The sequence below is a fragment of the Gymnoscopelus microlampas genome (genome assembly GCF_963454915.1).
Source record: "Gymnoscopelus microlampas genome assembly, chromosome: 19".
NCBI lineage: Eukaryota > Metazoa > Chordata > Actinopteri > Myctophiformes > Myctophidae > Gymnoscopelus > Gymnoscopelus microlampas.
Window position 1 is genome coordinate 21,152,281 of NC_139956.1, and position 26,698 is coordinate 21,178,978.

Below are 26,698 nucleotides of genomic sequence, written 5' to 3' on the forward strand. Positions count from 1 at the left end.
GCCTATCATTCAGCATGGGACATACTTGAAGAAAGATATGGAAGCTCATTCGTGATAGCTAAGGCCTTCAGGGATAAACTTACCTCATGGCCGAAGATAGGACCCAGGGACAGCATTGAACTGAGAGAGTTCGCAGACTTCCTGCAAGGCTGTCAGTCAGCGATGTCACAGATTAAAGGCCTAGAAGTCCTAAATGACTGTGCCGAAAATCAGAGAATACTTGCCAAACTTCCTGATTGGCTAACAGCCAGTTGGAACAGAAAGGTCATGAAGACTCTAGAAGAGAGCCAGGAATTTCCTAGCTTCACACAATTTGTGAAGTTTATCACAAAAGAAGCCAAGATAGCTTGTAATCCAGTGACCTCTCTTCATGCTCTGAAGTCAAGTTATGGTGAGAAGGTGAAGGCACCATCAAAGACACAAAGTGTTGGAGCAAAGGTACTGGCAAGCTCATCTGAAGAGAAACAAGATGTTAAAGGGTGTGTTTTTTGTGAGATGTCGAACCATGGCATTCACACATGTCGAAAGTTCATGGCCAAATCAGTTGCAGAACGAGTCAAGTTTGTGCAGACCAACAGATTATGTTTTGGATGCTTGAAATCAGGTCACCATTCAAGGAATTGTGAAAACAAGAGTGTCTGTGACACATGTAAAAGGAAACACCCTACCTGTTTACATGAAGACCGTGCGAAGGACGACGGAAAGAAAGTACAGAAGGATGACGGAGAGAAAGAACAGAAGGATGACAAACAAAAAGAGAGTGAGAAGCACTCAAAGGACGAAGAAAGGTCAAAGGACAAGGCAGAGTCTAAACAGACCAATGAAACAGCAAGTGAAGCATCATCTTTTCGAGTATTGCAGGACATGAGCAGCACTTGCACATCCACAGTTGTTCCAGTATGGTTATCCACTACAAGTAGACCAGAGAAGGAAGTGCTTGTGTATGCACTTCTGGACAACCAAAGTGATACCACCTTCATCTTGCAAGAGAAAGCTGACACTCTGGACACACAGAAGGTACCAGTGCAGCTAAAACTGTCCACATTGTCATCCAAAAGTACACTCATTCCAAGTCAGAAGTTAACCGGGCTGCAGGTCAGAGGGTTTTATTCGTCTAAGAAAATTCTTCTCCCAATCACCTATACAAGAGAGTTCATTCCGGCCAATCTAAGTCATATTCCTACACCCAAGACAGCAAGAGCATGGTCTCACCTAGAGTACCTTGCTGAAGAGATTGCACCTTTAATCGACTGTGACATTGGTCTGCTTATTGGCTATAATTGTTCTCAGGCCCTGCTACCCAGAGAAGTGGTGTCAGGCAAAGACAATGAGCCATTTGCCCAAAGAACAGACCTTGGCTGGAGTATAGTCGGCAGTGTCAGTGTTGACTATGGTGATGTGATTGGAAGCAGCCACAGGATTGTTGTCAAGGAAGTGACACCAAGCATTCACTCGCCTTCTAATCTAACAAGTGAAGTCCGATACATCTGCCGAACACAAGTTAAAGAAGTAGTCACTCCACCGGATGTGATAAGGGTGCTTGAATCAGACTTCAATGAGAGAACGGCAGAGGATGCTCATTTCTCCCAAGAGGATCTACGCTTCATAACAACAGTGGAGCATGGGATCAAGATCAAGGCAGACGGTCACTGTGAGATGCCGTTGCCATTTAAGGAAGTCAGACCGAGTCTACCAGACAATAGAGTTTGTGCAAATCACCGTCTCAAGGGTCTGAAAAAGACATTTGAAAGAGACCCGCAGGACCACGTGTCAAGGGGCCTCAAAGCAAAGGACCTCATTGCTTCCAACTGGTTTACTGGACCAGATTTTCTCTGGTGTGACAAGCTTCCCAGCAGAGATGTTAAGGTGGGAGACATAACAGTTGAAGACCCAGAAGTTCATAAGACAGTTAGTCTACCGCCTCCTGGACAGTTCTGCAAAGAAGACCTCTATCTTAAAAAGAGATGGAAGAAAGTGCAGTTCCTAGCCAATGAGTTTTGGTCTAGATGGAAGGAAAAGTACCTGCAGAACATGCAACAGAGGCAAAAATGGCACAAAACCCGCAGAAATGCAAAGATCAACGACGTAGTGATTGTGAAAGACGACACTGCACCACGAAACGAGTGGAAACTAGCCAAGGTCATGGATGTGTTCCCTGGTGAAGATGATTGTGTGAGGAAGCTACAATTGCTGATTGGAAGTTCAGCACTAGATGACCATGGAAAGAGACTCACCAAGCCAGTCTACTTAGAGAGGCCTATCCACAAGACGGTTACCCTGCTTGAAGCCGACTAAGGCAACCTCTACCTCTCTGCATTTCATACACTAGGATTCATAACACAACCATGGCATGCTAATTAAAAAGTGATTATTAAAAGTTAATGAAAGAAATCACACGTGATTTCGGTGGGAGTGTAGCTGCCATCATGATTAAAGTTCATTATTATTATAAATAAGTGAATAAGTTAAGAAGTTCATAATGTTTTTTGTTTTTGGTCAATTCATGTTTCTGGATTGTGCTCTTTGTTAAATGTGGGTATTTGAGTTGCTCTGATGTCTAGGGTCACATTGACCTGGCAGCTGAGTCAGATCAGTCAATCAAGCGATCAGCAAGGGTGGTTTAGATTTGGTTAATTACCAGAGCAGGGGCAGAGTCAGTCATTCTGCTCTGAGCACTAGAGCTTGCAACATGTAACAAACAGAGGATGTCGAGTGTGATGCTGTTTGAAGAGATGTTTAAAGAGAGAAAAGAGATTATATGTTAAAGAGTTTAAAGAAGAGATTTAAGATAAAAGAGTTAAAGAAGAACTGTTTAAGTTTACGGTGTAAAGAAGACCTCAAGTTTCCCCCATGTAGTTTGATGCGGCCAATGAGGTAATCATTGTTGCCAGTGTATTTGTTTTGTATGGTTTTGTATGTTTGTTATGTTTGAGAAAATGTGATACCGAATTAATGTCTGTTGTATTTTTATGCTTATTTATTCAGTTCTCACGGCATTTAGTAAATAAATGGCTGTAAAAGAAAAGAAAACCTTGTGATCGTATCTGTCAACTGGAGGGAAGCTACAATATATATTTTTTTAAAAGATATTTTGGGGGGCTTTCATGCCTTTATTTGACAGGACAGTAGGCTGACAGGAAATGGGGAGAGAGATGGGGGGGGGTGACACGCATCAAAGGTCATCGGGATCGGGAGTCGAACCTGTGACACGCTGTCAGGCTGGATTACCAGCCTAGGTGCCCAGACGGTTACGCCAACCGTCCGGGCCCAGCTCGTAGGAGTAAGTGCAGTGACAAATATCATCCTCCCCGCCCGGCTTCCAATTGTGTTCGAATACACACTCGGCAAGCCAGATTCAAACCCCTTGACTCCCCGGTGGTGGGCACATACTTTACCCCTGCGCCACCCGAGCGGCCCAAAGAAAAAATTTCAAGCTTAAGAAACATGGAAAAACAGGGCAGAGTTCATGGATATCTGGACAGGACAATGACAAAGTTGTGCTTCTTAAGGGCCATGGTACCAGGGGTTTATACCTTTACAGCACAAAATGGTGTATGTAACAATGTTTCTCAGCGAGTCACCATGGGAATTCTACACAGGTGTCCTGGGAACTTAGGGAACACTGTATTTCCTAGTTATTACCTAATTGGTACATTATTGCTTTTCCATCTTTCCAGGCAGTGTCTTGTCTTTTTTTGCTTTCTTATGAGGGACTAGCTTGATGCGGAACACATACTGTAAGTGTGATTAACTACCCAGTAGGATAGAATATCTGCAGTAGGGTCCAAGAAGAACTGGCGCTAAGAACCAACGCTCAAGCCAGTTGAAAATGATATCCTGCAATCTGTCAATTTATGGTCTTGTACTGCCTCTAGACATATCAACATAGACACATTAACATTGACGAGTAAATTCTATCATCAAACATACACAGTTGAACATCTTTACTGTGTAGACAAGACTTTTGAAACACATTTGAAAGCTATTGCCATCTTTCTGATATACGTAGTTGTCCAAGGAATGAGGGGAACTGAGGGCAGATGAGGAAGGGAGGTGAAGAGAAGCTAACCTACCTTTGTGGCCGAGTCCACATCAGAGCCTCTCTCCAGTAGCTCCTGGACCAGGTCTAAATGACCCTCCTTTGCCGCCAGATGCAGCGCGTTAAGCCCATTCTGGAAGCAGAAGAATAACAATGGTAAGGGTGGCGAAATGAAACCAAAAGGTGCACACAGAAGAAAGGAGGAGGGATTACCTCCTCCTCTGGGTCCATAACTCTAACTACTACATCCGTCTTTCCTTCTCGTTTTCTGTTCTTCGATGGATCTGTCTCCTGGCTGGGGATCAGTGTCATTGTCGATGCAGGCGAGGAACGGCTCTAATATCGAGGCTAGCTATCAAAGCTACGAGGTTATGTGTTGTGCCATGTCATGCTGTTGTGGACGAGGGCCAGCCCTGGACATGGAGTTATTTATAACCTCTGTGCGTGCGCGCGCGCGCGTGTGCGTGCATGTGTGTGTGTGTGTGTGTGTGTGCGTGTGTGCGTGTGTGTGTGGGTTTGCGTGGGTTTGCATGAAATGTAAAAACGTCTATCTGGAGCTTTTTGATGGTCTGTTTCTTTCTGAAATCTTGTGATATTTAATACACTTGTTGACATACAGACAGCCAGTGAGAATACGGTATAATGGAGTGAGAATACGGTATCATGGATATTTGTGACAGTACATTAAATGGCATGCACTGATATGTAACAGTGTGCATGTTATAATTATCTCTTTCTGGCGTGGATTCCAGCTGATACCCCAATGTGTGTTTATTCCTCTCATCACTGGCCATACACTCTGAGTAAGACTCTGTCAGCAATACTGACAGATTTCATCACCTTCTCTGTTCTATCCTAATGTGAAGAATATGCTGTATTGTTTCTGAATTGCTGTGACAATCATTATGATGGGAGGCAAATGAAGATTACATTCCAATATCACTCTGGTGGGATTAGACCCGGGATTAAGGAGATGAAGCATTTAGCGGTTAACTCCAAAAATACAGAATGGGCCAAAGTTCAAGTTTTAACGTGGTGTTTCGAAGAGAAAATCCCAGAACATTAAGTAAAAAGAGGGCAACGGGGGGATAAAACAGTCATTGTTCAGAGATTAGGTATGTTATGTAAGTATGAGATATATGTTTAAAAATGAAGATTAACAGAATGTAAAAAAACAACAACATATCATTGTGTCTTTTTATTCTTATTTTATCTATTGTGTCAACTGAAAGATGCTGCCGCTGACTGACATAATGTACTGTAATAATATCTCAAACAACATACGGATAAAGAATGATAGACATGTTGAGTTGTAAATCACTCATGGGCTCTTATATAACTGGATCTTAATGATGGTGAGACACTGAGCCAATGACAGAATATATTATCACTAAAGAGGTAGAGGACAATAAGGAATGTGTGATTAGCTACAAATATCCATCGTGGCAGCTAATTACAATAACAAGGCTACTGTATAATTATTACAATATGAGAAAAACTATCATCATCATTGTGTCATTTTGTGTATATGAGCACTATTGCAGCTCCATATTTATATTCATGGACTACATTTATATAGCACCTTTATAGTCTTCTGACTATTCAAAAGGCTTTACAATATATGCCTCACATTCACACTTTCACTAACACATTCACACACCGATGGGGTTCAGTGTCTTGCTCAATGACACAATATTACAAAGAGCCAGGGATCAAACCGGGAACCTTCCGGTTGTCACGGCCACTCCACCTGAGCCACTGGTGACTGTGAATGCTGTGTTACCCCATACTATAAATATGTCTGAAAGCTGGAAAAGTGTGCAATTTTACTTTTTTGGCGATTTCTTAGGATACTCAACTATTGTATGAAAATCGAACAATACATTTGAGGTGAATTTAGGGTTAGTTCTCCTAATTCTCTCGGGAGACTTTTCTCTGTGACCCAGAATAGACACAATAACCCGTTCAGCAGGCCAGGCATTAGGCTCCAGTTTGAGCTGCTGGGTCGATAATTCATTTCCTCTGTGGCTGATCAGCATGACAACCACGACAGATCCCTCAGGGCAGGCTATAATGTTTTTCCCCCAACTGGAATTCTTGGGTCCCTAATAGGGATGTACCCAATTCTGGATATATTATTCACTCATTTTTAAACTCTGCAGCAGTTGTGGAATGGGTTACCTGCAAGCCCTAAGTTGATTAGCTCTATTATTAACGTCAAGTCCTCCATAAAGAGCTGGCTGAATAGCAGCTGAACTTCATTATATTAGTTGAGATATAGCAGGTTCCATTTACAATGACAAATGTTGTTGTTTTGCTATATTTTAGTTCCAGTATAGGCTACTGTACATTGGAAATGGTTAAAATGTATTTACTATTGATTTTATTTTTCTGTATGTCTCTGCTACCCCCCAACCCCAAACACGTGGCAGTTTACACACATTTGCACTCAAAGGACCACAATGGGGGGAAAAAAACTCATGCTTTTTTTGTGCAAGGCCACAATAAGCAGACACAGGTATGTGAAACACCTAACACCTACATCTGTAATAATGCATTTTTACAAAAGTAAAATACACTTGTGACCAGGTCTACCCAGGCCAAAATAATAAAAAGAGAGACATGAAAAGTACAATATGAAGACTTGGACATATATCTCATAATGAATGAAATGCTAATTTTAAATCAATGTGATGCACTGAACAATTGCATTGACAACTACAAAAATGTGCTCCTTGGAGCACAGGTCTCTGCTAGGCCAGGTTGCCTAACCAGGGTACGCAAACCAGTTGGGACGGGATCTGACTCACACATCTTCATCACATGACATATATTTATAATGGGTACCGATTTGTGTGAGTTTGGGACAATATCTGTAGGAGTAGTGGCAAAAAGTGTGTTTTGAACAAAACCCCAAATGGTAGAAAATGTACAGTAATCTGGCATAAACGGGGCCTATACTGTCTCTTGCGCCATATCCAAGGAATCCAGGGGGAAAAATATGTTGATTGTACGAGCTACTATGGTTCAAGAGTTATAGGCCAAAATGTGAAGAAGGCGGTTGTAGCACCACTGCCTTTTATCCCAAAGGATGGATGCGATGCATGGAGAGATGGAGTGAACTCATTCTTCCATATGGTGGACCCACATAATGAATGAATTAATGAATTGCATTTTTATGGCGCTTTTCTAAGTACTCAAACTTACTCAAAGCGCTCTTACAATGGTTCATTCATTCATTCAGGGAGGGGACATTGGGAGGTGGAGCGGCGAACATTCGACGCCAGCGTCCCCACTTTTCCCACATTCACACACCAATGGTGGCAAGCTAGCACCGACCGAATCATTGGAGGCAGTGTAGGGTTCAGTGTCTTGCCCAAGGACACTTCGACATGTGGACAGGAGGAGGAGCCGGGATTCGAACCGCCGACCCACGGATCATTGGCCGACCTGCTCTACCTCCTGAGCCACAGCCGACAGCCGACATGCCAGTCTCCAATAAAAATCCTAGTGTCTGTAACTAGGACTGGCAGGCCCATCCATCTCTAACCCCACTCGCCATCTCCACTGCCCTCTGTTCACCAACGCCAGGTGGACACTGTCACTTTGTCACACACCATGACCCCTATTAATGGGGCAGCCATCACTTAGTGGGAAGCAGTCTGGTAATCTCAGCCCTGAGCAAGACACTTACAGCTCATCCTGACTCCTGAGCGCCTCTGAGCAGCCATCAGCTGGGTGAAGATGACAAAGTATATACTGTAGGCCTTACAGTAAGTGGTTAATATCACATTATTCACTCATAATACGTTTTCTAATCACTTATTAGATGTATTGCCTCCATAGTTGTTCAGTAACAAGGTGAAAATGTAATTTAGCAGGGCAGGTGTATTCCCCGGGGTAGAGTTGGGGGACAAAAGCAGGCAAAATACTAACTCAGTTGAACTAAGTTGAATTACTTATTTTCTGCTCAAAATCTATGCTTGACTTTGCAGAAGGATGTTGTGGCAAAGCACCTAATGGAATTTCACAGCAACCATCATCATTAATGTGTGAATGTAGTGGTTCAGACAACGGCTGTGACAAAATAAGGATACACAAATTCGGCAGACAAACACTGTGAATAATACATCTGGTGTTGTTAATAGGAGTACAGAGAACTCCAAAACCCAACTCCTGGCTTCAAAAGCAAGCCCCCACTGCAGTATTAACTACAGAGCTGAACTAACACAACTGTCCAACATTAGTAATAAGAGATTTTATCTTCAGGGCATGGTGTAGGTAGGCTTATCCACTGGTTTGGGTTAGGTTTTGGTATTAGTGTTTTTTACCAGGAATCACATTTGAACAACAAACCGCCATGTTTTAGTGAGTGTCAGATAACATTAGAAAGGGTCACCTCACATATTCTGTAATGTATGAGGAAATGTAGGTGTAATTAGTTGCCAACAACTCAAAGGGTTACCTTGAGATTCCTTGACAGGAATACACGGTACAAACAGAACAGAGGAGAGAAAGAGAGAGAGAGAGAGAGAGAGAGAGAGAGAGAGAGAGAGAGAGAGAGAGAGAGAGAGAGAGAGAGAGAGAGAGAGAGAGAGAGAATATGGGTTTTTATTATTGAACCTTTATTAATGCCTGTAGGGAAATCCATGCATGTTGCATGCCAGGTTCTGGACGAGGCCCAGCTACTATGAGTGATATTTCACTGGTGTACAAGGCATACTTGTCTCTTTTTGTCACTGTCATATTTGTGTTGTGTTGGTTGCATGATCACTTCAACGTGTTCTCAAGGTCAAGCACACTGGTGATCTATAATGACGACGATGTGGGACACACCTCTCCGAAGTGATTGATAAGCTGCACAATTGCACTTGCTAGGTTTTGATGGATGTGATTAGTAAACATGTCCTGGATGTATACATCCATCCAAGGACATTCCCCTGGGGAGTGGTAGGGAATGTTTCTTCTCTGCAATTTTTCATGGTTGTCATGCCAGCAATGGAAGGGTGTTAAACCTCAGTTGCTGTAAATGTTCTTTCTATGCAGAGGAGTGGTACTGGAACTGGGAATGTGCAGCTTGTCTCCTGTCTATACATGAGGCTCTCTCAGGCTCAACAATATCGACTCCCGCCTTATAATCTTTCCACGTCACATAACGCTGTATGATATCAATAGGAATTTGACTCTACATACCATATGACACACACACACACACACACACACACACACACACACACACACGTGGAACTGACCATATGGATATGGAGGGGAGCTGTTGGGACAGAGGAGAGGAAGGGAGAGAAGACAGGGATAGAGAAGGAGCCAAGTAAACAAGTGCCTCAGATAAGATAAGAAGTCATTGCAGGATGTATGACGGCTATAACAGATATGAGATGTCTGTGTGAGAGAGGAGGCACGTGGATGGGTCTGAACAGAATAGAACAGAAGTGGAGAGGAGAATGGAAAGGTCCTAGTACACACACACTGCTGTTTACCATGGTGACCTGTGTGGCTGTTGTTGGGCTCAAACTATTTCCACCCTATCAGTTTTCACTGTCCACCCTCTGGCTGGAATGCTAATGGGTTTGGAGGACATGATCATGACCCTGAGCCTAAAGACAGGAGAATGATTCAAACCCACAGAGAGAGAGAGAGAGAGAGAGAGAGAGAGAGAGAGAGAGAGAGAGAGAGAGAGAGAGAGAGAGAGAGAGAGAGAGAGAGAGAGAGAGAGAGAGAGAAATTACCCCCCCCCTCAGTCAGAACTGCAGACTCACTCCAAGTCTTCCACTGCAGTCTGACAACTCACTGCTTTCAGACCCTATTCACCCCCAAACACTCTTCATCCCTCATTGATAGATGCTAGTTATGCTATGCTTGTTGTTGTTTATTGTTCACATATATTATGTTATTGAGATAAGACATAATAGTATTTGCTTGTCCACAAATGCTAGTAAGTATGTTTGATGTTGAAGTATATTTGGTTTTACTGGTATAGTTATACTTTGCACCACTTCATTGTTTTCTTTGTACTCTATTTAAATGACCATTTACCCTGTCTTTTGTTAACTAGGATCCATGATATTCAATTGCTCTGAGTCTGCTAAATCTCTAAATTATAAATTGAGAGAGGGGGGGAAAGTGCGAATGGAGGAATCTGTGGTTGAAATGAAAGGATGGATTTAATTATTATGGTGGTATTTATTGGTAACCATCAATTGTGGTTTTGTTTATGGACTGACTTTTCAGATAATGTGCAGGTGGATGTGGAGGAAATGTCCTCCTAATGAGATTCAAGGACAAAGTGTTTCCCTGTACATGAAGACACCAATGCAAACCCTTATGTGCTGTCCATAAGCTGTCTGTCTCTCGTACAGTCTCTCTCTCAGCTTTCCTACTGTCAGTCTCGACTACAGTCTCTCTCTAAGCTTTCATATTGTCTGAACACCAAGGGAATTATGTGTAGCAGAAGATACTAGTTATGTCGGTCAATGTAAATGTATGATTAGTAGCACTACCCTTAGAGAGTATAAGGTCACCTTGTCACTTTAAACAGACCGACAGCCATTTCTTGATCCCCAGACCAGAGGTGACATATAGAAATGATTGTGTGCCCACTGAACTTATACCAACATTGGTATTTGTCAACCACACCTACAGGTCCAGAGAGACTCAAAGTCACATGCTATAGGTAAAATAATAACCTGGTCAAGAATGCCTGTGTGTGTGTGTGTGTGTGTGTGTGTGTGTGTGTGTGTGTGTGTGTGTGTGTGTGTGTGTGTGTGTGTGTGTGTGTGTGTGTGTGTGTGTGTGTGTGTGTGTGGTCGTGTGTGTGTGTGTGTGTGTGTGTGTGTGTGTGTGTGTGTGTGTGTGTGTGTGTGTGTGTGTGTGTGTGTGATCCATCCATCTCATCGCCTTCCTACCTGATTGCAGGTGCCAATGTCTACTCCCGTCTTCAGAAATTCCAGAACCTTGTCGATGTTCCCTGCTCTCGCTGCTCGCAGGAAACTGGTGTTGCTGTCCGACTGGAAGAGAAAGAAAGAAGCACTGCTTTAGAAAACCACCTCACGATGATAATCACAGAATTTCAAAGATACATCTGAATCAGTGGCTTTATTTTTTCAAGTTTAATTTTAAGTGAGCCATTTCCTTGACATTTTGGAGAAACAATGAAGGTGAATCAATTATAGAACAGAACGTAATGTTACTTCTTAGGCTTAGGTTACTATTATGGTTCCATTATGTCTTTGTGCATTATGAAGTGGAACCAAACAAAAGCAAAATCACTGAAGATGAACGTTTTAGGGGATAATAACAAAACACTTTAGCTATTTCATGTGTGTGGAGTGGATATCCTCTGTCTGTGGATGCTGAACTAGAAATGGACCAACAGAGATAGAAGAAGGCAGAATGATTCAGCATTTTCCACCCGAATTCAGAGCCTGGCTGGTACACAATTTTAAAAGGCACTCAGCTCTCACCTCCTGCTGTGCTGAAACACTCTTACACGCTTACAGCCTGATAAACAACCCTGTGCTGATGGGAAATGTACAGCCTTCTATCAGACAGATAGAGTTCTATAAGAGTGTGAGCCTTCCCCAAAAACTAAAGTGTAGCCCTTATACCTGTGTATCCCTCTGTCTCTCAAACGACATAAGAACTACTCTGGTCCAATTTTCTCATGCTCTGACTTGAGGTCAAAGGGAAGGGTGTACACTTCAAGATGCAGTGACACAACAGAATGAAGTGTTGTATGGAAACTGACTCGTCATTAGAGTCCTGTCATCGGTTGACACAGTAATAGATTGGGGTGAAAAAGAACCACTAATTTCATGAAATTAGTGCCCGACAGTGCTGCAGTGGTGGCTGCATCGCACGCACACACATGCACACGCACGTGCACGTGCACACGCACACGCACACACACACACACACACACACACACACACACACACACACACACACAGTCTTTGATGTGAGTCTCATTGGTCTGCAGTTTGGTGGTGTCTGTGTGCTGCAGTGAGGCTGCACTGCATCACAGAGACCCTGCAAGGCCAGCTATCTGCAGCACTGGCTGAACTTCAGCTGCCGCTAACCTCCATCCTCCACCAAACTTACCCACTGAATGGGGACATATGTTAGCATTATGCACAACTACTGCACTATAAGTTTAACACTTAAACCCTATATAATGTATTTCAGGGGCTTATCCTTGGCCCCCTTCCCTCTACACCATTTATTTTTGACAAAAACAGCCGATCTACAGTACAAGCGCACAAAGTGGTGCATTGCATCTAGTGAGCTTGGAAATCTGCTACTGTATTTACACTGAGTGTTTGCCTGTTATGATATGCCCAGAATAGAATAGGGACACTAAGGTTCAAGTGGTTAAATCTTGTACATTTCTATAATTAAAGTCTTACTAAAAATGTTTCAACATCACACTGCTCTAACAACATTTTATTGGACTTTTGTGCCTAATATCTAATATTAGGCACACATTCTTTTTGCATGATGACATACAGTATTTGCCACATTGGCTAAATACCAGAGGAAGTCCGCCAAATCTTGCTAATAACTCTGACTTAATGATGTCACGGAAAAGTAGAGCATGGCAATATTTGGACCTGCTTGAGAATAGAAACTGTTTTAAGCAGACCATGCCAAAATAAACTGGCAAACTACCAGTCACTGTACCAGTGTGATGCTGACAGGCGGCTGTAGCTGAGTGGCTAGAGTGGCCGCCTGGGAATCGGAAGGTCGCTAATTCAACCCTCGGCTCGCCTAGTCCACGTGTCAAAGTGTCCCTGAGCAAGGCACTTAACCCCTAAAAGAAGCTACATTGATTTTATAGTGCAATATGATGTTGATGTTGACTGACTGAATGAATGAATGAATGAACTGAAACTTGTAACTAAACATACCATGACTGATTCCTTTTTTCTGAATGATGCTTAGCAGTTACGTAGCAAGTGCTTCTCAAAACATCCTTCTGCTTTTAGTGGCAGACGTATAGCGTTGTTCTATTCTATTACTTTCAAATAAAATGTCTTATCAGAAGATACTGTTACAGCATGTTCACTATATAGGCTTATTTAAACATTTCAAATGCTGCTCGGTAGGGTTGGGTATCAAAATGAGGTTCCAATTAGGAACCGAATCCACATTTCCGGATACCGGTTACCCAGAAACATGAGCTGCTCTACCTCCTGAACCACTATCGTCCTGTAGTTAGTTTATGTGGGTCAGGTTATGTTAGTCGAGGTTATGTGAGTTGGTCAAAATTCCCATCCCTAGTGCTGACCAACCAAGGCCATAAATTAGACTATTGTCCAAAGTGAGTGTCACCCTGTGGGTGATGACCCCTGTGGGACATCAGCCCACAACCCCTGGCTGCTTTGAGCACCAAACCGTACCGCAATTGAGTCTTACATCACTGATGATGAATCATCTGGTAGTTTCTAGCTGAATCATGCCTTGGTAGGCCTTGATCGGGGGCCCATGACTGGCTCAGTTAGCGGTTAGCTCAGACGACACAGCGACATACAGAGTCAGAGACAGGGTTAGCATTGTACATTAGCGCCACCACCACACAATGGAACCATTACCACAGGAGATAAACCCCTCTGAACATAGCCCCCCAGATTCCTTAACTCATTCAATCCGGGAACAGATCTGTGTCAGTTTAGATTTGAGCTATAACCATTATTTTATACTTTGGCTATTAAAAATAGCAGATATACAAGCTCATAGTGAGGCACCAAGTGCTGCACTACGAGCTCGTAGTTCTGCTATTTTTTTTTTATTGTGATACATTTGTGCAAATCTTTGAATATATATTTTTAAAACCAAACATTTGTAACTCAAATCTCTGCTTCTGGAGGTCCCTGGAACAATATATTTCACAAATGTTTGCTTTGAAACAATCTACAAGCTCATAGCGCGGCACTCGGCACATAGCTTGTATATCTGCTATTTTTGAATAGCCAAAGAAATCTTAAAATGACACAGATGCGTTCCCGGGCATAATGGGTTAAAGAGCCACAGGCTGGCATTATACAAGACTGCTCTAATCCTCCTTGTGGTATTATGCCTGTTAGCTATGCTAAAGCCAAAATGGCTTCTTGAACAAGTGGGGGTTTGAATGACAAGCACTTAACATTCATGAAAAAAGGGGGACTAGTGCCTACCCACTTCCTACAGAAATTGTTTCATATTAATCGGACAGAAGCCAGAGTGAATGGTTTCTTCCCGTATCCAAGAGGGTGAGTGTTTTCAAAGTGCACAAGGCATGACACTCTCTCAGCACAGGCCGGGTCTGTAATAAGTTGTAAGCCAGCCAGGGTTCTTCAATGTTTTTCCGGCCAAGGACCGCATATTAAACTTTTTCACAGATTTCATAGATAGCTTCATAGACTTGTTTGACAGCAATATCATCAGTGTTGTATATGTTTACACATGTTTTTGTATTTGTGTGTATTTTCGTAACAATTATAGTAAAAAAAAGGAGAAAGAAATTCCCATCACACAAAGATTTGGCGGCTCCCCTGTAGTAACTCTGAGGACCCCATTGGGGTCCACCTGCATGAACCACGCTTCAGTGAAAAAAAAAATCTTTCTATCAGCAACTTCGCTTGATACTCACTGATGTTTTGTTTTGATTCTTCAACAACATGTCATGATTCGTTAGCTCTAAATTATGGTCCGGCCCCGTCTAGACGGTCATAATATCGCTCGCACACACACACACACACACACACACACACATACATAGCCTCCCACGCATACACATACCACACAAACTCACACTTAATCAAGTTTGTCAAGCGCGACAAAACACAGTCCCTAAAGCCCTGCTCTGACAGATTACATCAAACATTCATCCACCCATTCCCTTCATAAATGGAGTCTATGTGAGGAGCCTTTATCAATAATGTAAACACCCCCCCACACCCACCCCATCCCTCTCTCCCTCCCAGACGACCGACCAATGTCGCGGATACATCCAAGCACCCTCCCAGTTACCACGGAGACAAGCGCTGCCCTGCCTCCTGAGGTTCCCATGACAACAGAGCTTTCGGTAGTGGTTGCCACGGCGGAGGAAATCACAGGAAACACATGCAGGCCGCTGTTGTGTTTTATTTTGAACTCTCTACAGCAGCGGTTTTCAACGTGGGGTTCATTGAGGTCCAGGGTTGCTGTTAGGGTGTTCCAGGGGGTCCCCAGCTAAATCACTGATAGTTACGAACCAAAATGGTCCCTTACAGGTTCGTAACTCAGAATGTACAAATGGAACCAGATTTTTGATTTGTGGTTAGATTGGGGTCCCAAACATACAAATCCAATATAATGGGGGTCTGTGGCTAATGAATATCAATGTGTTGTCCTTGAGAAGAAAATGGTTGAGAACCTCTCTCTCTCTCCCTTTCTATTCCCCCTATCCCTCTCTCGACCCCCCTCCCTATCTCTAGTTCTCTCTGTCTTGCTGCTTTGGAAAAAAGGTCAGAGCAACACAACATGTGATAGTTATTATACCTGAGTCATTTGACGTCCGTGCGTGTGCATGCGTGCATGTGCGTCAAAAGCACCAACCACAGTATGCACAAAGGAGCCATTAACCCTGTCTACGTGTCCCATGACGAATCATAGCCCACATTACATGTATACTAAGATTAAGAGGCGTGCGCACGCACTCACACGCACTCACACGCACACGCACACACACACACACACACACACACACACACACACACACACACACACACACACACACAGAGCCAACTGTGTCCTTGTTGATGTGATTGAGAGAGACATTCTATTCTTGGCCATCAGGGCAGAATAACAGATCATCACTGTTTACTAGCAACCGCACTCTGCAATCAACCTTAACATTTTAGCCATCGCTCGTTATGATCTGTGGGTGACTGTGTGTGTGTGTGTGTGTGTGTGTGTGTGTGTGTGTGTGTGTGTGTGTGTGTGTGTGTGTGTGTGTGTGTGTGTGTGTGTGTGTGTGTGTGTGTGTATGTGTGTGTGGGTGTGTGCGCGCGTCACTAAACGCTCCCCAGGGTTGCCTTGCATGCCCTGCCTCTGTAGAACCAGACGGAGACATGAAAGCACTCTGTCACTACACAGTGCTCTATCAAAGAAACACACAATTACTGGCTTTACACATTAGGGGTGGTATGTTTAAATGGTTTACCATGTATATGAGAACAGAAGCATTATCCATTTAGGACTAATTAAAAGGTAGGGTAAGTGATATTTTCTTGTTTAAAAAGAAAAAGCTCTACATTCTTATAGTAATCATTGCTATAGAGTGTTTGTTCAATAACAGGGGTCTCCCTGTCTCTCCAGCTCTTTAGTAAAGAGAAAACACATTTTCAGGTGGGTTGCCAACAGCAGCCAATCAGGAAAGAGTACCCATTTATCAGCTTCAATGTTATAGTGTTACAGTTCCAATTTTGTTTGCTCATTTCTTCACTTCCTTCCAGTTTCACTTGTTTATCCTATATAGCCTGTATGAGGTCTCACTCCTAGGATTAGGATTACATTGGTATACAAACCTGAAAAAAAATAGTAATTTCATAAATAAGATAAGAGTAAGTAAATCATCACGTAACTGGTGCTCTAGTAGTCTACTACTGTATGAACAAGAACCACTGCATCCACTGAGAACTTGTTGTTTACCACCCTGTCATGCTGCCATCATCACCATTATCAATGACATCTACAGCTGACATGCACAGACCAATACCAACTCAAGCAGGATACGATCCCCTCCAGACAGCTCCCAGCCAACCAGAGCAGTCCCAATGGACTGATTTGCATACCATACAACAGCGGTGGCCCTTGAGTTTCCTTGGTTAAGTACATTCATGCTAAATTTAGAGTCGCAAATCAGAGGCACTTAATGGCAAGTACAGGAGGTTCATATAATGGAATATTCTACATCATGTTTTCTTCATCATTTCAATACGTAACTTAACAGCAGACAAAGCTTACCATTTCATGCTGAGCATTTGAATGTTAATAGCTAACATTTATAAAGAATATTATACTGGGTATCAGTTGTGGGTGTACTACTGACTGAACATGCAATTTCATTATGCATGAAAAAGTATTGCATAACTTTGCCATCAGGTGGAAACCTTGTTATGTATAATATGGATATGAAATATGGAGATACGAGTTTGTGCCCGACAGCGACGATATTAAGTAACATTTATTGCATAAGTAATATTGAAAGGTTCAGTAGACAGTAGGCTGTTCATAACAAGGTGAGCTGGCAAGCTGCAGTAGCAATGCCAATGACTGCTCAATTCACTGAGCAGAGATCTGCTGCAACAGACAGAGATGTTCTGTTCAGAGATAAAATGATCAATTATCTTTTATAATTGATTAAATCGATTAGTTCGATGAACTGTCTCTCCATTCCTTTAAATTGGAGTCCTGCTTGCTCCCCTATATGGAATACTGAACTTTAGTTGTAATACAATATGGGGCTAATTATGCCACTTAGGACCACTGTACAGTGACACCAGAGTGCAGATGGGTCACAGTGTCACAGGTCAGGGGGTGGGGCCAGAGTTAAAGCTAGAGTAGAGCAGGACTAAAAACAGGTTGAGGGGTCTTCCGAGAGAAAAGAGCTCAAAGCTCATATCATATCTTATCTTCCATGCCACACCATGCAAACGTTTTGAATGTGCATTGTGCATACACTGTAATAGACTGTACATCATGAGTACTTATGAGTGCTCTGTGCTTAGAACTGTAATAATACAGTGTTGTATAAACAGATTACAATGCATGCCATGTATACATAATTGTATAAGTCATTATAAAATACTTTATAATGGGTTATGAGTATTGTAATGAAGCATTATGATTATGGTATATGAGTCACATTCAGTGTTTATAATGCATTATAGACATGGGCCTATAGGAAGTGTTACCAACTGTAAGTGTGAATAGATACTGACTGGACTTGCTGTGGCTTGATTCTTATCAATTTCCTCCAGACCACAGAGATGAAAGCTGTGGTGTGGTCTATTTTCTGGAGAGAGCTTCATTTGCAGCATTGATCAATATTCATTGCCGTTCAGGGATGACGTTCTAAAGCTGCTAACCATGAATTTGGTTTGCAGGCACACAGCTGAAAGGCGGATTGAATTAAAACAAGATTTACAGCAGAGGCTAATAACAGCAAGGCCTACCTACTGTATATAACCAAGCTATTGATAGTAACTTACTGCCGTATGTGTGCAGTTTGTGAACGACACAGCACAAATCACAACAAAGTGTTCAATGGTGAAGCATTATACAGAATGACTGTTTGTGGGCATACATGTATGTGGGCTACAGTAAGAGCGTTGTTTAGACAGAGGAGAAGTTTGATGTTTACTGTACCTGGTATCCTAGTTACTTTTCAGCCCTTAATTGTTTTCTTTGCACTCTATTTAAGTGCCCATTTACCCTGTCGTTTGTTGACAAGGGTTCGTGCCATTTACTGTGATCTTGCACTTTGTAAGCCGCTCCGGATAGGAGCGCCTGCTAAATGTCTAAATTACAGCAGTTGGTTGGTGTTGACATTTCTACAAGCAGTTATCATTTGTCATGTACTTTTGGGGAAAGTGTACCGACTCGAGTCACGGAAGATGGACAATTTATTGCCCTCTGGCTTTGCCACACACGCACACGCACACACACACACACACACACACACAGTAGGTCACTGACAACTAAAACAGACTGTGTGTGTGTGTGTGTGTGTGTGTGTGTGTGTGTGTGTGTGTGTGTGTGTGTGTGTGTGTGTGTGTGTGTGTGTGTGTGTGTGTGTGTGTGCGTGCGTGTGTGTGCGTGTGCGTGCATCTGTGCATGTGTACGTGCGAGTATATCAAAGGCTTAGTCGGTAGTCTGTACCCTTTTGTATTTATTTATACACCTCAACCTTTCACCAATCGCCACACTCGAGCAAAAATGTTTCAAGTACCTAAGCCTTTGAGCTCAGAGAGCGCTGTGATGGTTTCTCCCCACAGTACAACTCTGTTGTTGTGCCTCACGTGGATTTAACCCATTCAATCTGGGATCTCATCTGCAAATGTCTGCTAAATCCTAACTAGGTTTATGAAAAACCTATGTAGCTATAATATCAGTGGTGCTCAAACTTTTTCATGTCAAGGACCACCCAAAATTATATGTATTTGGCCACAGACCCCCATTTCGAAATATTTAGTTCCAGGGACCCCCCCCCCCCCCCCAGAAGCAAAGATTTTAGTTACAAATGTTCGCTTTAAAAATACATATATAAAAAATGCTGCACAAATCACGAAATAGTTCTTTTTTGAATAGCCCAAAGAATAGCCCAAATCATTTTTGAATAGCCCAAAGACACAGAAGCTTTCCCGTTCTTAATGGATTAAAAGTCCACACTAAGAGCACACACACTGAGGGGTTTTTAAAGTCATACCGTGTAACATTAATTTGGCGATGTCCAGGCCATGTCAGTGTTTATACGGAATCTACTGCTCAATAAGTAATGCTGCAGGGTCCAAGCTAGCTATCGCCTGAGGGTATTATGGAAAACAACACGTTTTTGACATGGTATTTATAACTTTTTTTATGTCGGACGGAAACCTCTTATCTCCATATTTTGACTTTTTGTGTTTTTTCGTAAGTTAACGCCCTACTTGATCATACTACAGCGTCACACAAAAGTTTCAAAAGTAGAAGATCTGCAAGCTCGAAACGCAGCACAAAGCGGCACGTTTTGAGTCTTGCTTGTCGATCTACTGCTTTTGCTGTTTTTGAATTTAAATCCTGAAAAGCAACCATCTTGGACGTATGAGGACGTTTCCACCCGACAGAGAAGATATGCAGTACAGAGTGTCGATCCCCGGCACTCGCAATTAAAATGACGTTTATAGTGTTAGGGGGTTATGCGTCTTGCTCAGGGACACTTCCACACGTGGACTGGGCGAGCCGAGGGTCAAACCAGCGTCCTTCCAATTCCCAGACGGCCTCTCTAGCCACTCAGGTACTACCATCCTAACCAGATACTGAAGGAATACACTCCTGCCAGTGTCCTTGACTAAAGGGCATTAGTCTAACTCCAGGCATGTGTAATTGTACTTTGCTAATAAAAGAGAGAGAAAAATGACTGCAGTGGAGATTGAAGATGGGGCCTCTCATTTATGAGATGTCACTGTATCCACAAGGGAACCTGTCTCACTAATCACTGATATAGTGTTAGAATGTTGGCATGCTGCAGTGGTGTAAAGTAACTAAGTACATTTACTCAAGTACTGTACTTAAGTACAATTTTGAGGATTTTTCTACTCCACAACATCTCAGGGGCAAATATTGTACTTTTACCCCGCTACAATTATTTGAAAACTTTAGTTACTAGTTAATTTGTAGATTTTGATTATCATTACAAAACATACATTAACCACTTCAGCCCTATATACATTTCGGCCATTTGAAAATAGCCGATCTACGAGCTTGTAGATCTGCTATTTTTTTTTTTTACATTTTATACATTTGAAAACTTGTGAAATGGGACCTTCTGCATAATGAGTACTTTCTACTTTTGGTACTTTAAGTACATTTTGATACAATACTTATGTACTTTTACTCAAGTATATTTTGAATTCCTGTCTTTCACTTGTAACAGTATTTCTACATTGCAGTATTGATACTTTTACTTAAGTAAATAATGTGAGTACTTTTTTCCACCACTGGCATGCTGCTAAAGTAATTCCCAAGTGTTTCAAATGAACCACTGCAGTATATCTCCTATGAGCCAAGGACAAGGGCAGAACATGTCACAGTGTCCTTTAAAGAGAGAGCAGAGGAACTGACACCACACACACACACACACACACACACACACACACACATGCAAACAAACAGAGACATGCACACAACCACACAGAGCCTGCCCACATACTCACACACCCACGTTTAACCAGTGACACTCCCAACTGTACACGACATGTTTCAAAGTGAAATGCCCAAAAGCCCTTCCATATTACACACACACACACACACACACACACACACACACACACACACACACACACACACACACACACACACACACACACACACACACACACACACACACACACACACACACACACACACAATGCAGTTCCTAAGCAAAATCTACGTACAATAAAATAAAAGCCTAATCAAAACAACATGATCAGCCTGTGTGACAGAAGACATCGCTGTGCAGCTGGAGGGGAATGAAAGTGAGAGACTTTCACCTTCATACAGCTGTACGATTCACAGGCAGGTGTTTGAACCACAATATGGCTTATTGAAAGAACTGTCCCAAAACCTGCATGTAACATAGCTACAGAAACAATATCCCCAAACATCCAAGACATGACACTTGCCCCATTGTACACTCAAAAAAAAATAGGAAAAAAGCTATGTTTCAAATTATACAACAAATGACCAATATTTTGGCAATTTCTTATGTACGTTTTGAACCATGATAAATGCATTGTTTGCAGTACAGGCCTAGTGGCAAGAAGACGTCCTCTGACATCTTTAGTCTCTTGGCTCTGCAAAGCCTGATTTATTCGTACAACATATTGTACAGAAATATATGTATCTGATCTACTGTACACATTGTGTCACATCCGCATTTTCAGCCCACGACACTGCCGTATAACAAAGTATTTAAATCTGTCTTAAGGGTCTTACCGGATTCAATGCTTGTTGACGTGGATAATGCTGAGAACAGTAGTAGTCTGGCAAAGCATTGGGGTCCACGTTGGATTGACTCCTGGAAGTCCTCAAGCCCTTGTCTGAGCCGCACACCTTGCACAAGGCAGCGTTGCCCATGGCGGAATGCGTACCTACAGCACAACTTCTATCCCATCAAAACTTTACCAAATCTACACAGGTTTGTGTCAGTCCCGCCAAAATGTTACCAATCCACTGATTGCCTCCCCCTCCCTCCCCCTACAACCTTAGCTCCGGGGGGGGGGCTACCATGCGTGGGGGGGAGCCAGGTTGGTAACCCCCAAAGCCGGATGAAACTTCACTTCCACTCGGCCAATGAGCGGTGCTGTGGTACCTTCCGTCACCCTGGAGAGTCAGATGTCTACTAGCCTAGCCTCGTTTAGCTACTGCCACTGTGAACTACAGTGCCTCTTCCTCATTGCTAGTGCCAGTGCCCTAGTCCATTGACCCCCCCCTCCGGGCTATTTTTACACCCACCAGCTCAGTTATGCATGTGGAGGGAGAGGGTGGTCGGCATGGGAGGGACAGAGGGAGGGAGGGCGACATGCCAAAACAGAGAAGGGGAGGAGGGCATCACATACATATGCAGAGAAAGACACACACACACACACACACACACACACACACACACACACACACACACACACACACACACACACACACACACACACACACACACACACACACACACACACACACACACACACACACACACACACGTGGAAGAGTTGTGAAGTAAGGTTATGACTGATGACTTCCGATGCATTATCGTCACTGCACAACATCCAGGATGTACACAGGACATGCTGCTCGCTTGTCTTTGTCCTGTGGCTTCTTTTTCTTCTTTAGCTCTGTTATGCCAGGGCGGGAACCCCTATTTGTAACTATACCTTTCAAGACGGGAACCCCTTTTGGGGTTCTTGTTGCTATATACAGTATATAGCAACATACATGTTTTTGTAATTTTTGAATAAATATTTGAAGTTTTTCAGAAAACTTAGGTCAGGATTTAGGAGGCGTTTTTAGAATCGGCCTCAGGTCTAAATGGGTTATTTTAAAGTTGCTGTTTTTAGGGGTCAAGATGAGAGCGTGGTGACATTTTTTGTATAAAAATGGCCACAAATGGACCCAGAGTTAACTTAACAACTGAAACCCTATACAGTACTGGGGTTCCCCAGGGCTCTAAACTAGGTCCACTAGTGTTTCATTCTTCACCAAATGTCTTTGTCCCAGAATAGGGATGCAAGGGTTGAGGCAGGATTGCATACTGTGCAATAACCTCTCCTTTCAGACAACATCCTCTCAGGCTGTACGCTGAATTTTTCGAGGCGATGGGAGGAGGAACAGCTACTTTAAGATTCGGTTTGTGCCTTTAACTTTGAGTTCTTCCTCTCGCAACCTTGAATTACAAAAGACGCTTGGCATTCAAACACGGCACACAAACACTGTAACTTGTGATCACATGGGAAGCTCATGTCACCATTGTGGTTAATGGGAGCAGACATATGCCGTTTGCTGTGTCAGAGAATAGCCCTGGGCAGGAGTGTATTGATTGTGCTGCTCTATATGCAGGTTGAAGCCCTTTTCAGGACTGGTCTGGGTTTAAGAGAATGATGAGTAATTCAGCACAGCGTGTTGTGTGTGTGTGTGTGTGTGTGTGTGTGTGTGTGTGTGTGTGTGTGTGTGTGTGTGTGTGTGTGTGTGTGTGTGTGTGTGTGTGTGTTGTGCAATTGCATAAGACAATTGCACAAAAGTTGTCTAAATACTGTTCTGTCTCAGCTATCATGGGCAGGCTGTCTATCTGGAGAAGACAATGTTTTATTTATCCTTGAGTAGCTAAGGGGCGAGAAAAGACATCTGTCAAATTTCTGTATAAAGTAGTATAATGTAACCTTCTTCTGATCAGTGTTTGGATCTATCATGTATTGCGCTTTTTGTGCAGATCCAAATAAAATTATAATAAAAGTATGTGTGTGAGTGAGTGTGTGCATGTGCGTGTGCATGTGTTCTGTTCTCTCAACACAAACGTGCATGTGTGTGGTGTGTTTACTTATAGTATGTGCATGACAATAGAGTATGTGTGTTTACATAATATTATGTACAGTTTATGCGTGTGTGTGTGTGTGTGTGTGTGTGTGTGTGTGTGTGTGTGTGTGTGTGTGTGTGTGTGTGTGTGTGTGTGTGTGTGTGTTCGTGTGTACACGTGCACATACTGCAAGTGCACACGCCTGCACGAGCTGTCCCTCCTCACGAGAGAGGTAAATGTCCCCATTCTACACGCTTGGTCTTTCAGGAGCCAGCATTGTAACATCGTACATAATGCCCTCGCTGTTCCAAATATCACTCAGATATTACTGATTCACTGAATAATGTTAGCGTAGGGGGGAGAGACCCCGTCATTGTGGGGAAGCGAACGGCATGAGCAAGAATGAATGAATACATGAATGATGAACTGAAGTGATTAGGCATAAATGTTTCTCTGTGACTGGCAATATCAGAATGAGATATCTTAGAAGATAGGTTGGCAGAAATGTGTGGGGGGAGAACTGGATGGCATGAAAATATATCCTTAATCGGATCTGTAATTATCTGACAAAAGCCACAGTGATGTGGGTTGAAGGACGGTGCTTAAAAAAAAGTCATATTATTATTTTTTGTCTTTTTAGCAACACCTCTGGTAGCGTCTGTCTGTCAGAACTGCGATTCCCATAAGTCTGTTCGAAACAAAACGGCAGAAGTACAGTCCCAAAACAAATGAAGCATGGTCTAGAGTGGAGAATATTTTGGAAAGCAACAACCCTTGAATGTGTGCCTCACGACCACAGCATTCTGGGATCACTCCCTTATGCTCAGTGGTGGAAAAAGTTATACTTTTTTTTACTTAAGTAAAAGTATCAATACTGCAATGTAGAAGTACTCTGTTACAAGTAAAAGTCACGAATTTAAAATGTACTTGAGTAAAAGCACAAAAGTATTGGCATCAAAATGTACTTAAAGTACCAAAAGTAAAAGTACTCATTAGGCAGAATGTCCCATTTCAAGTTTTCACATGTATAAAAATCTTTTGAAAATAGCAGATCTACATGTACAGTAGATCTGCATGTTGTAGATCGGCTATTTTCAAATGGCCGAAATGTATATAGGGCTGAAGTGGTTAATGTATGTTTTGTAATAATAATCAAAATCTACAAAGTAACTAGTACTGTAACTAAAGTTTTCAAATAGTTGTTGTGGAGTAAAAGTACATTATTTGCCTCTGAGATGTAGTGGAGTAGAAGTAAAAGTATTGGAAATTGGAAATACTCAAGTAAAGTACAAATACCTCAACATTGTACTTAAGTACAGTACTTAAGTAAATGCACTTTTCACCACTGGTTATGCTCCGTCATAAGGTAGTGTCAAGAAAATAACCAATCTACAGTACAAGCTCACATTGCGACGCGGCTTGTTGAGAGCTTGAAGATCAGTGTCGTATGACAAAGTCATATCAGGCTTGTCTCTCCACTCCTACGGAAGGCAGTACTATGTCTAGGTAGGTGTGACTGACAGAAGCATATGGCCAGTATGACCTACTGTATTAGGTGAACATGCAGTATGAATAACTACAAGTAGTAAACCTGAAGTGTGTGTGTGTGTGTGTGTGTGTGTGTGTGTGTGTGTGTGTGTGTGTGTGTGTGTGTGTGTGTGTGTGTGTGTGTGTGTGTGTGTGTATGTAAGCCAAAACATGGCTTTTGACATTTACTGCAGCGATGCACACAAACATTTGCAGACTCCACACGCACTCACACACACACACACACATTTGCTTTCGTTAAGATTATTAAGGTACAGTAATATCCAACCCCTCACTGTCTTAACATCAATTATGACCCTTATTTTAACATGACCCTTGTCTTAAAGCAGTCAGCATAGCAAGCTCACAAAGTGTTGCATTGCGACACGATGGAAGTCAGCATTATACCAGCTAGAGACGATCACTCCCATGCCAGATACATTTTTTATATCGTTCTTTTGAGAACATTTTGACCTTCACTTCAATAGAAGCAGAAGAGCAAGCACACATGCATGCATGTCTGCACACACACACGAGCGCACGCAGGCACACACGCCACTTCAGCTTAACATTGTCCCTGGTTAGCCGTGGGCTAACGGGCTTGTTAGTGTCAATAACATCTACCTGGATATAATTTGTTTAGTGCTCCTCCAATCTCCCCTCAAATGCCTCTGTCATCTGTCAACACACTTATCCAATAAGCGCTGCCATGGTGACGGCTGTGTCAGTGACACACAGGATGGTATTCACCTGCTTTCACACGGGAAGCTCATTTAGTTTTCATGATGAATTCAGGACCACACAACAGAATATATCGTTGCTGTTAGGCAGAAATCTCTTATCTCCATATTCTAACTTCTAGTGTTTTTTTTTTTCATAAATGAACGCCCTACTTGATCATACTACAGCGTCACACAAAAGCATCAATAGTAGCAGATCTTCAAGCTCGAAACGTGGTGCGAAGCGACGCGTTTTGAGCTTGTAGATCTACTTTTGAATTTGAATTCTGAAAAGTAACAGTTTTGGACAGTTTTCCACCCAACAGAAACGATATATAAAACAACATAAAATTCCTCTCTTGAAGTCTATCAACCACTTAAGGCCTATATACTTGAACAGAGTCCCAAATAGCCAATCCACGGGTATTTTCGCCAAATGTTCACCCCTAAATAGGAATGTGCTTAAAGACTTGGTCTGAACACTTTGAGAGCCATGTTTGAGTTTTGGCCACTGTCTGAGAAACAATCGGAAAGGACATGAGAGAGAAAGCCCACATATAGAACTCTATACTATAATTTGATTTATCATCCAATCATATTGGAATGTCGTCTAACTAACAGTTTACATGGAGT

General features: G+C 42.5%; 1 protein-coding gene across 1 annotated transcript in view; it reads right to left on the reverse strand.

The window, feature by feature from the left end:
* ank2b (ankyrin 2b, neuronal) overlaps positions 1–26,698 on the reverse strand; it is a gene marked incomplete at its 5' end in the record, with an annotated part of 116,473 nt that overhangs the window by 73,235 nt on the left and 16,540 nt on the right. Inside the window, 2 exons of the mRNA XM_084043510.1 lie at positions 4,074–4,172; positions 10,960–11,061. Coding sequence (XP_083899636.1) covers positions 4,074–4,172; positions 10,960–11,061 — 201 coding nt within the window. The remainder of the gene's footprint in view (positions 1–4,073; positions 4,173–10,959; positions 11,062–26,698) is intronic.